Below are 12,301 nucleotides of genomic sequence, written 5' to 3'. Positions count from 1 at the left end.
TCTTGCTGAAAATGGCATTTCGGTTTAATTTTGCTATTGAGGAAAATGAAAGCACTGAGCCAGGCGCTCACGGTGAGGCGGATTCACAGCTGGACCCTCCAAAACACGAGCAAACCGCCCATGCAGCAGCAGCCTGCAGCCCGCGGCCGGGCACCGCAAAGCACGCAGGTAAGGGACGGTCAGAGAACAAGTTGTGCTCCCCAGCAGCCAGGGAGCACCACGTTCCCGAAGATGTCAGCAAAGTACTGGAAAATAAAGTCTTGGAAACCGTGTCAGACCTGCGTTACGTAAACGTGGCCGTGGTGGAAATGACGTGTCGGGATGGCACGCACGGGGAAGACATCGTGTCGAAAAGCATCTCTGCTCACTCTGATCTCATCCCAGGGGTCTACGAGGGGGGGCTGAAAATCTGGGAGTGCACCTTCGATCTCCTGGAGTACCTGTCTGAGGCTGGCCTGCAGTTTGCCAACAAGGCAGTGCTGGATCTTGGGTGTGGGGCTGGACTGCTGGGAATAGCTGCGTTACGGGGAAAAGCTGGAAAAGTCCACTTCCAGGATTACAACAGCACGGTGATCAACGAAATAACCTTGCCTAATGTGGTGGCTAACTGTGTAAATGATGGCAACGGGACTGGTGGGGGAGATGATAGAAAAATTGTTAAGCCTCCTTCAAAGAGGCCCAGGAAAGCAGAGTGCTTACCTGACGCGCTCAGCAAATGCAGATTTTTTTCTGGAGAGTGGTCAGAAGTCAGCCGGCTCCTGCTCAGCAGCTGCGAACTCTGTTCAAAATACGATGTCATTCTCACATCCGAGACCATCTATAACCCTGACTACTACGGTGCTTTGCACGATACACTGTCTCAGCTGTTGGACAGAAACGGCCGCGTGTACTTGGCAAGCAAAGCGCATTACTTTGGGGTCGGTGGCGGCATCTACCTCTTTGAGAAATTCATTGAGGAGAGGAAGGTGTTCAGAATCAGCACGGTTAAAGTCATTGATAAAGGGCTGAAGCGGTTTATCATGGAAATGGCCTTTAAAGATTCCAGTTAAAATTAATTCAACCACTGGTGATTCAAAAATTTCTTAGTAAAGAGCTACTTTAATCCTCCTATCTTTGCTTTTTTTCTGCTATTGAGTTACTCTGAATTGACAGGGTGATGCTGCTCTTTTCTAGCTTTTGAACTGTTTGACAAATTTTAGTGTTTGCCTGGAAGCGAAGACTCCTCTGATTGTGGTTTTGCAGAGAAAAATGTAGTATCTTCAAGTAGCATCTGTTTATACCACTTTTGCTATTTATATTTATTTTAAAATTAAGCAAGTCACTGTCCTCAGTCTCCCTCTCCCATTCTTTGGCAGTGCCAACACTAAGTTACAGGGACAGCCACTGAGCACAGCCTGAAGGTGACCATTTAGCATCCTAACACAGTGCAAAAAGTGGTTCTTAAGGGTCAGGCTCCCGACTCAGACATGATTTAACTGCAGTGACAAATTTCAGATTGAACTGCATAACTGTACTCTGCTGTTTTGCCACCAGAGGGGGATGTGATTGTATTTATCACCTGTATTCCATTCTGGTAACAATCTCGCAAATCTTTATAGTTTTTCCATATATAATGCACACATTACTTTTATTCAAACCTTTGAAAAAGCATACCAGAGGATATTTTCTACTGTGGTTTGCGAATTTTCGTATTCATATTTTGACGCATTCCTAAGAAATTTCAGCAAGGAATTGGAAAAAGGCATCCTCTTTGCAGAAATGAAAAATAATTTGTTTTAGAAATTGAGTTGGAAGAAGACTCTACATAAGATGTTCTTTAAAATGAACAACTAATAAACCTACAAACAGTCTAGGATACTGGAGGATGACAGAACTGAATTTTAGGTTGCAATTAGGAAAGGAGACTAACTAGAGTGCTATACTGGTTTTGGTAAGATCTTTCCAGATACTGACCATACAACATGACCCATTTTCCAAACTTGCTAAACACTTTCATACCTCTTCAGTCTTTTAGGCAGTTTGGCAGGGCAGCAGGCTTTTAGAAAAGCCTGTGTGCAAGTCACTCCCCTGTGTCCTAGGCTGATGATACTGATGGTGAGACAAGACTGCACGTTGCTGAAGAAATTACCTAGTCAAAAAAATGCAAACAAACCCAAAGAAATACAAAATCTGGTCCCAAGTGTTTGGTGTCACCAACAACTCACACACAAAAAAGCAACCATGGTATGTTTTGCTTCAACTAAACCAGACAGCAGGCTGTTAGAGAACTCTACCAGGTACAGCAGTGGTACTGCTTGTCAGCGTACGCTGCTTTACTGCAGCAAAAACGCATGGGCGCCCTTGCAGAAATATAAACTCCGAGACAAGCCAACCACTGCAGTAAACTGGATAGAAGGATACTCAATAAATGCAGGGGAGAAAAGGCAATAAATAATCCGAGAAGGTGGAGAAAGACTTACTACAGCAGTGACTTAAATCACTTGGTATTGCGTAAAGTAAGTTCCCGTCACTGCAGCCCGTGAAAGCCAATGGCAAGATTCCTATTTTGACCGTGTTGCTATTAAGATAACCATAGAGGATTTCCTATACTTTACAGAAGAGCCTTAACAACTACTGTTGTTTCAAAAACAATTGTTAGCAGACTACTTTAAAGGGATACTTAGGAAATTACTGAAGAGCTCTTTCACAGGAGAGAGGAAAAAAGCAGTCAGTTGTGCTCTGCAAGCAGTCAGCTGTGATTGCGCTTTGGAATTTTTCTGCATCAGGTCTGAAACCGACCGATGACAGACAAGTACCGACTACAGACTGAGAAACAAAAGGAAGTTTTAGCTTTGGCAGATCAATGAAGTACTGTTAACAGTTCTTTGTCAAAACTGGGAAGTTGGAAACATCGCTACCACTTGCTATTTTCCATACCTCAGCCTTAAAACAAATCACTGCTTACACAGCGACTTTATAGCTTGTTCTACACCTGCTAGGTCTAGAGCTGTTTCCAAGAAGGGTACCTGAAGCCATAAGAAATCTTGACCCCTGTAACAATGAATATGATAAAGAACAAGAATCTCATGTATTTTTTGAATAAAGAAGGCACTTTGAATTGCCTGCTATAATGCTTCATCTGGAAAATATTACATGATCAATCTCACCCTCAGTTTTAATAATATTCCTTTGCTCAGCATCCTTATTTTATTTTTGGCTTGCTCAAGCAGCTCAGTTTTCATACAAATACAGAATCAGATTTTTTAGGACTTTCAAGTGAAGACTGCTAGAGCCACAATCACAACGACTGCACACCTGCAAACCAGGAATCCCAACAGTGGAATTAAGTTCCCATTTCTAAAATTACAGAAGAGAATCAATATAGGATATTTTTCTCAGGTGAAATCAGCAAAATTAGCATTGGGATTTCCATAAGTTCAGATGAGTTCTATTCTGTTCTTAGAAGTCCGCAGATATACTCAGAGAGGAAGCAGAATTAAACAGTTTTGTGGGCTCAGTGTTCTGTTGATGTTTTAACATCAATAATAAAGCTGTTCTTAGATTAGGGAAGCCAGTAAGGCTTTCTCCCCTTGCCAAATCATCACCACCCTTGTGACCAGTTTCCTGCTTTTTTCATGATCTGGAATAAAAAAATCTTTAACTTACTTGTAATACTTTTACATCTACTTAATCACTAGGGTAATTAGCATTTCCCCAAGTTAAATTACAGTAGAGGATAACAGAATTTAGAAGACCCTCAAAAGTCTCTTTCTGATAACACAAACCATTACATCAGGCTCAGTTTCTTGGATGAGGAAACAAAGCGTTCAACTGGCAACTCAATTTTCAGCTCTTCCCAAGTCACCCCTTTTCTCCCCCGGCTCCATCCCCTCACTTTTTGAGAGAGTCATTACAATAAGAAATCCGGTCTAAATTATGTCCTTCTCGTAAGTATTGTGGAGAGAAGCATTAAAATCTGTCATAAAATGTTTCAGGAAACTAAATGAAAAAGCGTGTTTACTTTAACAGGCGCTGTCCTTAACTGATGACTTCCTCTTGAAGACTATTTGCTAATTTTGGGAAATGACAGGATTAAAAAAATAAATCAGTTTTGTATGCTGGCAAAAGTTAAATGGCATCCGTTCCAGTTACTTTGCTAAATGTTAGGGGAAAAAAAGCCCTGAGGAAAATACAAGTGGGAAGTGCTCAATTTGCAAATTATTGACTTGCATGCTATTCTTGGTAACTAGGTACAGGGGCGTGTAATCATTTTCTGAAATCAAAATCTTGGTATGAAACACCCAATGCTATCATAGCAATTGAAGTGGCGCAGACAGAAGAGCAATGCACAAAAGCATAAAGACAAGCGCAAAGAGCAGATAAATACAGCGGCATACAGAGGCACTGGAGGAGAAAGTCCAGTCTGTGCATAGGGAAAGCAGAGACCACCCAAGAGACCTGAAGCACCAGGTTCATATCTTGCTTCTGGGTGATTATTGGGATGGAAATACCTGGATTTTTTCTAATGAGGAGTGGGACAAAAGGTTTGAGGATGAGAACAGGAGATTCCCCTCTGCCCAGCCTCTGGTGATCAGTAAGTTGAAAAGGCCATCAGGTGCCCTTCAGCATACACTGGATGCTGTAGTAGCTAACTTAACTCCTCATGTGCCCAGGTGAAAGAAATGTTAAGCAAGGAATCAGTTGCTGCTGTCGATCCAGCTATTCAAAATTCCGTGATCCAACCAGAGGCAGTTGCAAATACGCTGAACTCATGGTGAGTTATATTCCTAGAAGAGGCAGCCACCCCTGATGTATATATACATGACTCACAGTGTACAAGGACCTGAGATTAACTCTGAGACCTTAAAAGGAACCACACTTCAGTGCATAACAGCACCAGTGATTAAAAATCAAAACAGATGTACAGGAGAGTGATGGAGGGATAAGTAAAATAATTCTGTTACTGCTTTATTACCGTGATAGAAACTAGACTAACACCTCTCCCATTTCATTCTGGTTTGAGTTCTGCACATTGAAAAGAAAAAGCCACTGAAGACTACAGATACTGTCAGATAAGTGTAAGAAGGGTCACAGCAAAGGGGAGAACCAGGATTTGTATACAGAGATCTCCTGATGACTGCAAGTCAACAGTGTGAGCAAGAGTAAAGGTACTGCTTTGAAAACCCACAAGAGCATTCAACATAAGATCGACAGGAAACAAAGTGAAAATTGCAGCAAGGATCTTCACAAATGAAGGGCAAAAGCTTGCTACAACAGGAGAAAAAAGGTGCCTGTAAATTAATCCTGACCCTGCCTAGGTATACTGGTTCTGGCTGGGTTGGTAATTATGGTCCTAGAAAAGGAAAAAGTCATTATGCTCACGAGGAGTAAAAGAAGTACAGAAGAATCAGAATGAGAAGTACTGTCAAAATTTGACATTGCTTGCCACCAGCCACAGGATCATTACTTGTGTGGAACAAATACCAACTTTTCAAATCCATGGATTAAATGGAAGATTTACATTATTGCCCCCCCTTCAATTTTTATAAGTGTGGATAAGAAAGTTGAACAGCCAGAAGAAAAATTGAAAAAAAAAAAATGAAAACACCGCAGACAAAAGGATCAGAGAACAGGTTTGGTCCTGGGGCATTAAAGGTGATGGCAAAATCCTGATATACCCTGCAATGCATCAGTGAGATAAAACTAGATGAAAAATTGGAGGTAAGATGATGTGGGAGTGTTTAATTAGGTGGCAAGTCAAAAGCAGCATGAAAAAAAAGCTGAGAACTGCAAAATTTGCACAAAAGAACGACTGAAAAGTAAGAGATACCTGGGGATTACTAACAGTACTATAAATTACAGCAGAGACCAGTTACTCCAGATTTATAACATGCATACAGACATAGTTTTATTGAAGTACAACTCAAAAAGTTACCAGTTTTGAACTGCATGTCACATTCGTAAGTAGTCAATTTATTTCTTGTCATCTGACCATGTAATTTCATAATCTGTATACACTTTTTTCAGTATCTCTACAGTCACTGAATGATCTGCTTTTCCATAGCCCTGCAAGAAAGAACAAGAGTTTATTAGACAAGTACAGAAAGCAACTCCACAGGACCATTGAGTTCTTGTCAACACAAATTATCCAGTTACGTGGTTTGACACTGCAAGTAGCTCAAATACAAATTAGACATAAACACAGGTTCTAAAAGTTGCTCTTGCACTATCAGATTTTATTTTTCTATTGTCATCTCCAATTCCCCCCACCCCAATTTGTAGAAAACAAACGAGTCAATCTCCAGTAACAGAAGCTGCATTTTTTTTTACGCCATGATTTCTCCAGCAGAAAGATTGCTTTAAAATGCTCCCAACCCCTCAACCATAATATTTACTGAATGTTCTTTTTAAATCAGAGTATATTGACCTGTTTCAATGTATGAGCATACAAGCATCTGATTTGGCTCAGCTGAAGGAAAACAGAACATGAAGCCATATGTGTGAACATCTGAGTACTATTTTAGCCACCAAAGAAATCACACTTTTCACGTTTTATGTATTTGTAATCTTTCCTTAGTTGGTAATAGCATAATTTTAATTGTGCTTTTTTTGCCACTGAAACTGTAAACTAAGGCAAAGTCAGATGACCCATCTCATTTTTAAGCCTCATTTAAATCACTGATCAGTTTTAGTCCTGCACTGAAATTTAAGAGATGTGGTAGAAAGTGCCTTTCCCTCATCTTGAATGACTGAAGTTATCTATAATTCTGAAATAAATCCAGATTAATAGTTTTTCCCCCTGTCAAAAAGACTTCACTGCGCAATAGTGTAGTCTGCTGATAAAAAGTGTTATTTACAAGTTACTGTCATTTTCCAGTAATATTTAGTAGGAAACATTTAACTCAGAAGACTGAAAATAGTTCATGATTGCATTATCATACAAAATATACTTATTCATCACTGACTCTGCCTCAGAAGAAACAACTTAAGTAAACCACTGTTTAAACTGCACAGGATGAAACTGATGCGTTATAAAACACAGACTGTTCAAAAATACCAGAAAATACAACTATATCAAAAATACTGCAGGTTTATACTTTCAGCTTTACATCACAGATCTACAGATCGCTCTTGCTTTGGTAACCACTTTGAAGACACCACTCAGCTTTGCAAATAACAGGACATCATCTACTTCAAAAGAAGTTTCTCTGATTTTCATAAAACACTAAGATAGTACTGTTTTTAGAGTCTGACAGCAAATCTCCAAGTGAAGAAAAGCATCAAAATAATTAATATACTAACCTATAGCCTACTATTGAGGTCTGCTGAATCTCCATGTCTCTACCACACAGAAGCCCTCATGGTAGTAAAATTATTTCACCTGGGGCTCATCTGTAAGCTTCAAGGTACCAAAAGCAGAGAAACAAGGTACTTTCCATAGACTTCAGGTTACAAAAGCAAGATTTGACTGCTGCTTCTAACACTAAATTGGCAGCTTATTTAGTAATGCAGGTGTTAAGTCTCATCCAAAATGCAATTATAAAGGGCATCCACAATCAAGAGACTTCAACAGAGTATTACCCATTGCCTTCCCGCAGCACAAAAAAAAAAACAACTCCTTAAGATTTGTAACATATGATTCCAGGTGGCAGGAGTCATCTTGGAAAAAAGACAGCAGCAATATTTAAAAACACTTAACACATTCAAGGCCCAGCTTTGATTGCTCATCAGGTTAAGGTTAGCACATGTGAAGTAGCCATCACTTTCCATAAAAATTTCGACTAACTTAATAGAACCATTTTGTATTTGTCTACATTAAAAGCCTATAATCTTTACTTGCAGTTATTACCACTTAATAAGTCTTTTCACAAAGAAATTTAACTTGCACAGAACAGCAACAGAAATGTCCTGCTTTCCAGCCAGCCAACTCTACAGCTGGATCAGGACCCTACAGCTGCAAACATTCCCACTCTGGCTGTACGCCTAACACATTCTGAGTCAAGAAATGCTAACTTCCACTTTTAGCCTTGATTATAATCATCATTCAGTATTATCTCTTCTCTTTGTTTTGGTCTCCTGCCCTTAAAAATAGTGTTTTTCTAACCTACCCCACAACTAAGCCAAGCAAGTTTCCCAGTTAATGTTTACACTCCGATTCAAAGTGCTGAAAGCCACCATGCGATAAAACAAAAATCCCAGAACAAAAAGATTTGATGGAATACAGGAGAGGCACTTACTGTAGAGAGCCCAAATACCCTAATTTTCTTGTCTTTGCTATTATGATCAATTTTCCCTCCTCCAAGGCACTTGCATTCGTATCCCAGCTTCTCCATTTCAGGATTCACTTTTTCAAATATGTGATCTGCACAAGGAGAACAGTTAGAGCCATTACAAGGTGTGCTGTGCATCAAGCACTCTAGAACTCTTATTTTCAGCTATTTTCAACTATTTTTCCTCCCATTTCCTTCGTTCACCTGTGAGGCAAAGGGCAGTTTCTCTAGATAAGCACAGACTGCACTAATGTTTATATCACTTGGTGAGCTCGTCGTGCTCAGCTAACGGTTTACGGGGCTTGGAAATGGCAGCAGAGACCCGGGATCATCCCCCCACATTTCGCATTTGCCTCCTGAAGGGCTGAGGGAAGGGCTCTCCTTCGCCTGGAAGCCCGCGGCCGCGCTGAGGGAGGCGGCCGGGCGCTGAGGCGGGCGGCGCGGCCCCGCCATGAGTCGCGTCCCCCCCGCGGCCCGTCACCCACTGTGGAACTCGGCCGCCTTGGTGCCCCGCACGATGTGGCGCTGCCCCTCGCCGCCCGGCCGCTGCAGCCGCACCAAGATGTACTTGAAGGTGCCCTCCGGGTCGATCTCCACATCCTGCACCGCCGCCATGGCGGATCCCGCAGAACCGGAGCACCGAGCGCGCCCCACATAGGGTCGCCCCCAGGCGGCGGCTGCCGTACGCCGTATGGCAGCGCGGCCGCCCTGCACCAGCAGTTTGTGAGGAAAAATTCTTTCAGTTCGCCCTCGGAAGGCCGAGGGCTGCACGTTTCAACGATTCCCTTTTTTAGCTGCCGGTTTTTGCCCCGTGAGGGGTAAGGAGCCTGTGCCGGGGCTGGCTTCTCTGAAGGAGGGCTCAGAGGTCCCCTCACAAGGAAGCGCTTCTTCTTGCGGGCAGTGCTATGTAGCATAACGCCCACGCGGACAGACAGTATTGCACTGTGGTTAAAAATAGCCTACTAAAAGCTGGCACCCTAAAGGGTTTTAAAGCTCTCCTTCCAGTCAGGCAGTGGGACGCTGCCATTTTCCTTGTACCTGCCAGAGCTTTGTTCACCCTCTGCAGAAAAACAGAGGTAAAAAGAAGAAAACTAAAAGCTTCTGTAGGCTGCTGTTCACACATTAGATAAAAGACAAGCCTACCTCCTGTACACCTCATTTTAACGTGTGCCACTTGAGTTAAGTAAGCACACAGATTCACTGTAAAGTCACAAGTATCTGGAATAAATTAGATCTATCTGATACCAAACCAAAAGGACATATGGTTCTTCCTACCCCCCCCCCAGCCCCCCATCAATGGAGCAAAATTTAAAATGTTTTATGAGCAGATAGGTCTAACCTTTGCTATGTTTAGTTAGATAGAAGGACGTTTAAAAACTTTGTATTACTTAGCCAGCTTAAACTGTAAGAAAATACAGACTTGTATCTCAAAGTGAGGGCGAGAGGACCGAGGCCTGGAGGATGTGTTAGAAGAAGACGAGGTGAAGAACTCACACTGTGCATGTGGCTTTGGAGATGTAACCAACTAAGCTCAATACGTGTGCTTAAGTTGAAGAAGCAACAAGATAAGAAAGCAAAATGGCCTGAGCTTGCACAAGAACTGGGTTCAACCAGCAAACACAGTGAGGAAGACCATCAATGAGCACAAGAAGACCCCAGAGGATCACCAGTAGAAACAAATGTGCATGTGTGAGGGACATTTGCATGTTTTAATGACTTTTGGGAAATAATATGAATACATTGTTTATTCCTTGGAAATCTAATGAATATGTATATTTTGTTTGCATATAATCCTTGTATTTGAGCGACTCAGCACGTACACTAGGTGCAGTGATCCCCTGTGCACCTCACACTGCAATAGAAGAATGCCTGCTTTCTAAAACTCCAAATTGAGTGTTTGAGAGTTTCTTCGACCAGCTTGTACGGTGTCAGTTTTGGCAACCCAGGTGGGACACAGCTCTTAAGCCTCAATGGTTCCTGGGATCGTGGAGCCTCAGCCAGCACTGAGGGATTCTTGGAGAGGACACTGATCCTCAGACCAAAGAGCCCCTGAGCGAAGACAGCTGTTTTGTAAGTACAAAGGCATTCTTTTGGAAAATTTGGGTATCTGCCCATAAAACACAGCGAAAGCTACACAGGTTTGGGTTTAGGACAGGGACTGGCGTTAGAGTCCCCATTTGGTTTGAGAAAAAGAGGTTAGAGTCCCCAACTTGGCTAACTGTTTTGATTTGGTCTCTGAATTTTGGCTGCAGGTGGCAGATGCTAGAGATTCGGGAAAATCATTTGATGCAGCTTGGGTAATTTAACAGAAAAAGGAAGGGAATGCTAGATTGATTGCTGTGCTAGAAGAAACTTATGATCCTTGAAGAGGACCTGGAGGTAGATTTAGAGGGGGTTATCAAGGAAGAGGATATGGTAAAGGACTGCTGAGGCCCCCGATAGGAGAAACTCAGTGTGTCTATTGTAGGAAGGAGGGACGCTGGAGATGAGTGTCCATTACTACATGGGCCCAAGGGATGAAATATTCCTATAGCAGCCGTAGAGGCTAGAGAGTGAAGGGGACCGGAGGAAACTTCCCCAGCAGAACCTCTGGTTTAAATTAAGCTGGAGGAAGATGAAACTGATACAGATTGTTTAGCTGATACAGGGGCCACTTAGTTGGTTTTAAATACAAACAAACATGAATTAGGATAATGATACTGTAAGAATTATTGGTGTGACAGGAAAGTTGGAAACAAAGCCCTTCTTCAAACCCTTAAAATTTTTAATTGGAAAACAATGGATAACATCGGTTTTTGTATCTGTCAGGTGCATCAAAATCATTAATAGGTCAAGACTTATTGGAAACATTAGAGGCTGAAATAAAGTTTTAAAATGGTGAGGTAGAGGTATTAATGCCTGAATCTAAATTTGTCTAAGCTTCAATATTGTTATTACAGGAGACTGAACAAGGGGAAGGAGAAATCCCAGTTGAATTTGAGGACACAGTGATTCCCATTGCTTTGGCAGGAGAAATACCAGGAAGATCAAAGAGGGCTGAACCCATAAGGATAGATCTTAAGCCAGGATCAGCACCAGTAAGATTGCAGCAATATCACTTAAAATTAGAAGCTAAACTTGGGTTAGTACCTATTATATGGACATTTTTAGAATATGGTGCATTGAGAGAGTGTGAATTTAAGTATAATGCTCCAATTTTACCTGTTAAGAAAGTTGATGGGAAATCTTACAGGTTAGTCCAGGATCTGAGAGGAGTGAATCAAGTTGTTCAAGATATTCACCCTGTGGCAACAAATCCATATACGTTATTAACTGCTCTCACTGAAGAACAGGCATGGTTTATAGTTTTAGATTTAAAATATGCCTTTCTCTGCATCCCGCTTGATTCTGAGCAAGCAAGGAGTTGCTTGCCTTCAAATGGGAGAACCCCAAGGTGGGAAGGAAAACTCAGTGTACTTGGCAGTATTACCACAAGGATTTAAAAATAGTCCGACAATCTTTGGAGATCAGCTAGCAAAAAAAAAATTAGAATTATGGAGACAACAAAAAGGGAATAAGACTACAATATGTTGATGATATACTGCTAGTTGGCAACTCTCGGGAAGAATGTCTGGAACCCACAATGAAATTTCCTTGGACTCAGTGGGTATCCAATGTGGAAGGAGAAGGCTAAAATTGCACAAGAATTGTACAATATTTAGGGTTTTGAAATCTTAAAGGGACAGTGAAATACTGAAAGGAAGGAAGCTATATGCCAACTCCCAGAGACTCAAAATGTTTATGAATTAAGAGCTTTCCTGGGAATGGTGGGATGGTGCCACATGTGGATTCCTGATTACAGACTGATGGTGAAACCTTCACATGAATTCTTGAAATTACCAAGGGGCTCCCTTCAGTGGGCCAATGAAAGGCAGAGTCAGCTTAAAAGAGCCTTGATGAAAGCCCCAGTTTTAGGGCTGTCTAGTTTAGAAAAGCCTTTTGAACTATTCACCCGTGAAAGGCAGGCTGTAGCCCTCGGTGTCCTGCCCCAGCACTTGGGGGAATATAAGCAA

The 12,301-nt window shown here is 41.8% G+C and overlaps 2 protein-coding genes across 2 annotated transcripts; one reads left to right on the top strand and one right to left on the bottom strand.

Moving 5' to 3' along the window:
- Nucleotides 1-11: 11 nt before the first annotated feature.
- Nucleotides 12-3,642, top strand: METTL18 (methyltransferase 18, RPL3 N3(tau)-histidine; the record flags this gene model as incomplete). Its single annotated transcript, XM_080601632.1, has 1 exon — nt 12-3,642. One exon carries the CDS (start codon nt 12-14, stop codon nt 1,047-1,049), a length of 1,038 nt encoding a protein of 345 aa, XP_080457758.1. The 3' UTR covers nt 1,050-3,642.
- Nucleotides 3,643-5,861: 2,219 nt separating this feature from the next.
- Nucleotides 5,862-9,156, bottom strand: LOC308198727 (14 kDa phosphohistidine phosphatase-like). The gene is made up of 3 exons (XM_080601639.1): nt 8,735-9,156; nt 8,217-8,341; nt 5,862-6,045 (listed from the first exon to the last, which is right to left on the bottom strand). Exons 1-3 carry the CDS (start codon nt 8,862-8,864, stop codon nt 5,953-5,955), a joined length of 348 nt encoding a protein of 115 aa, XP_080457765.1. The 5' UTR covers nt 8,865-9,156; the 3' UTR covers nt 5,862-5,952.
- Nucleotides 9,157-12,301: the final 3,145 nt, after the last annotated feature.

The sequence above is a fragment of the Anser brachyrhynchus genome, assembly GCF_964034855.1.
Source record: "Anser brachyrhynchus genome assembly, chromosome: 8".
NCBI lineage: Eukaryota > Metazoa > Chordata > Aves > Anseriformes > Anatidae > Anser > Anser brachyrhynchus.
This window is presented reverse-complemented; position numbering and strand designations above follow the sequence as displayed.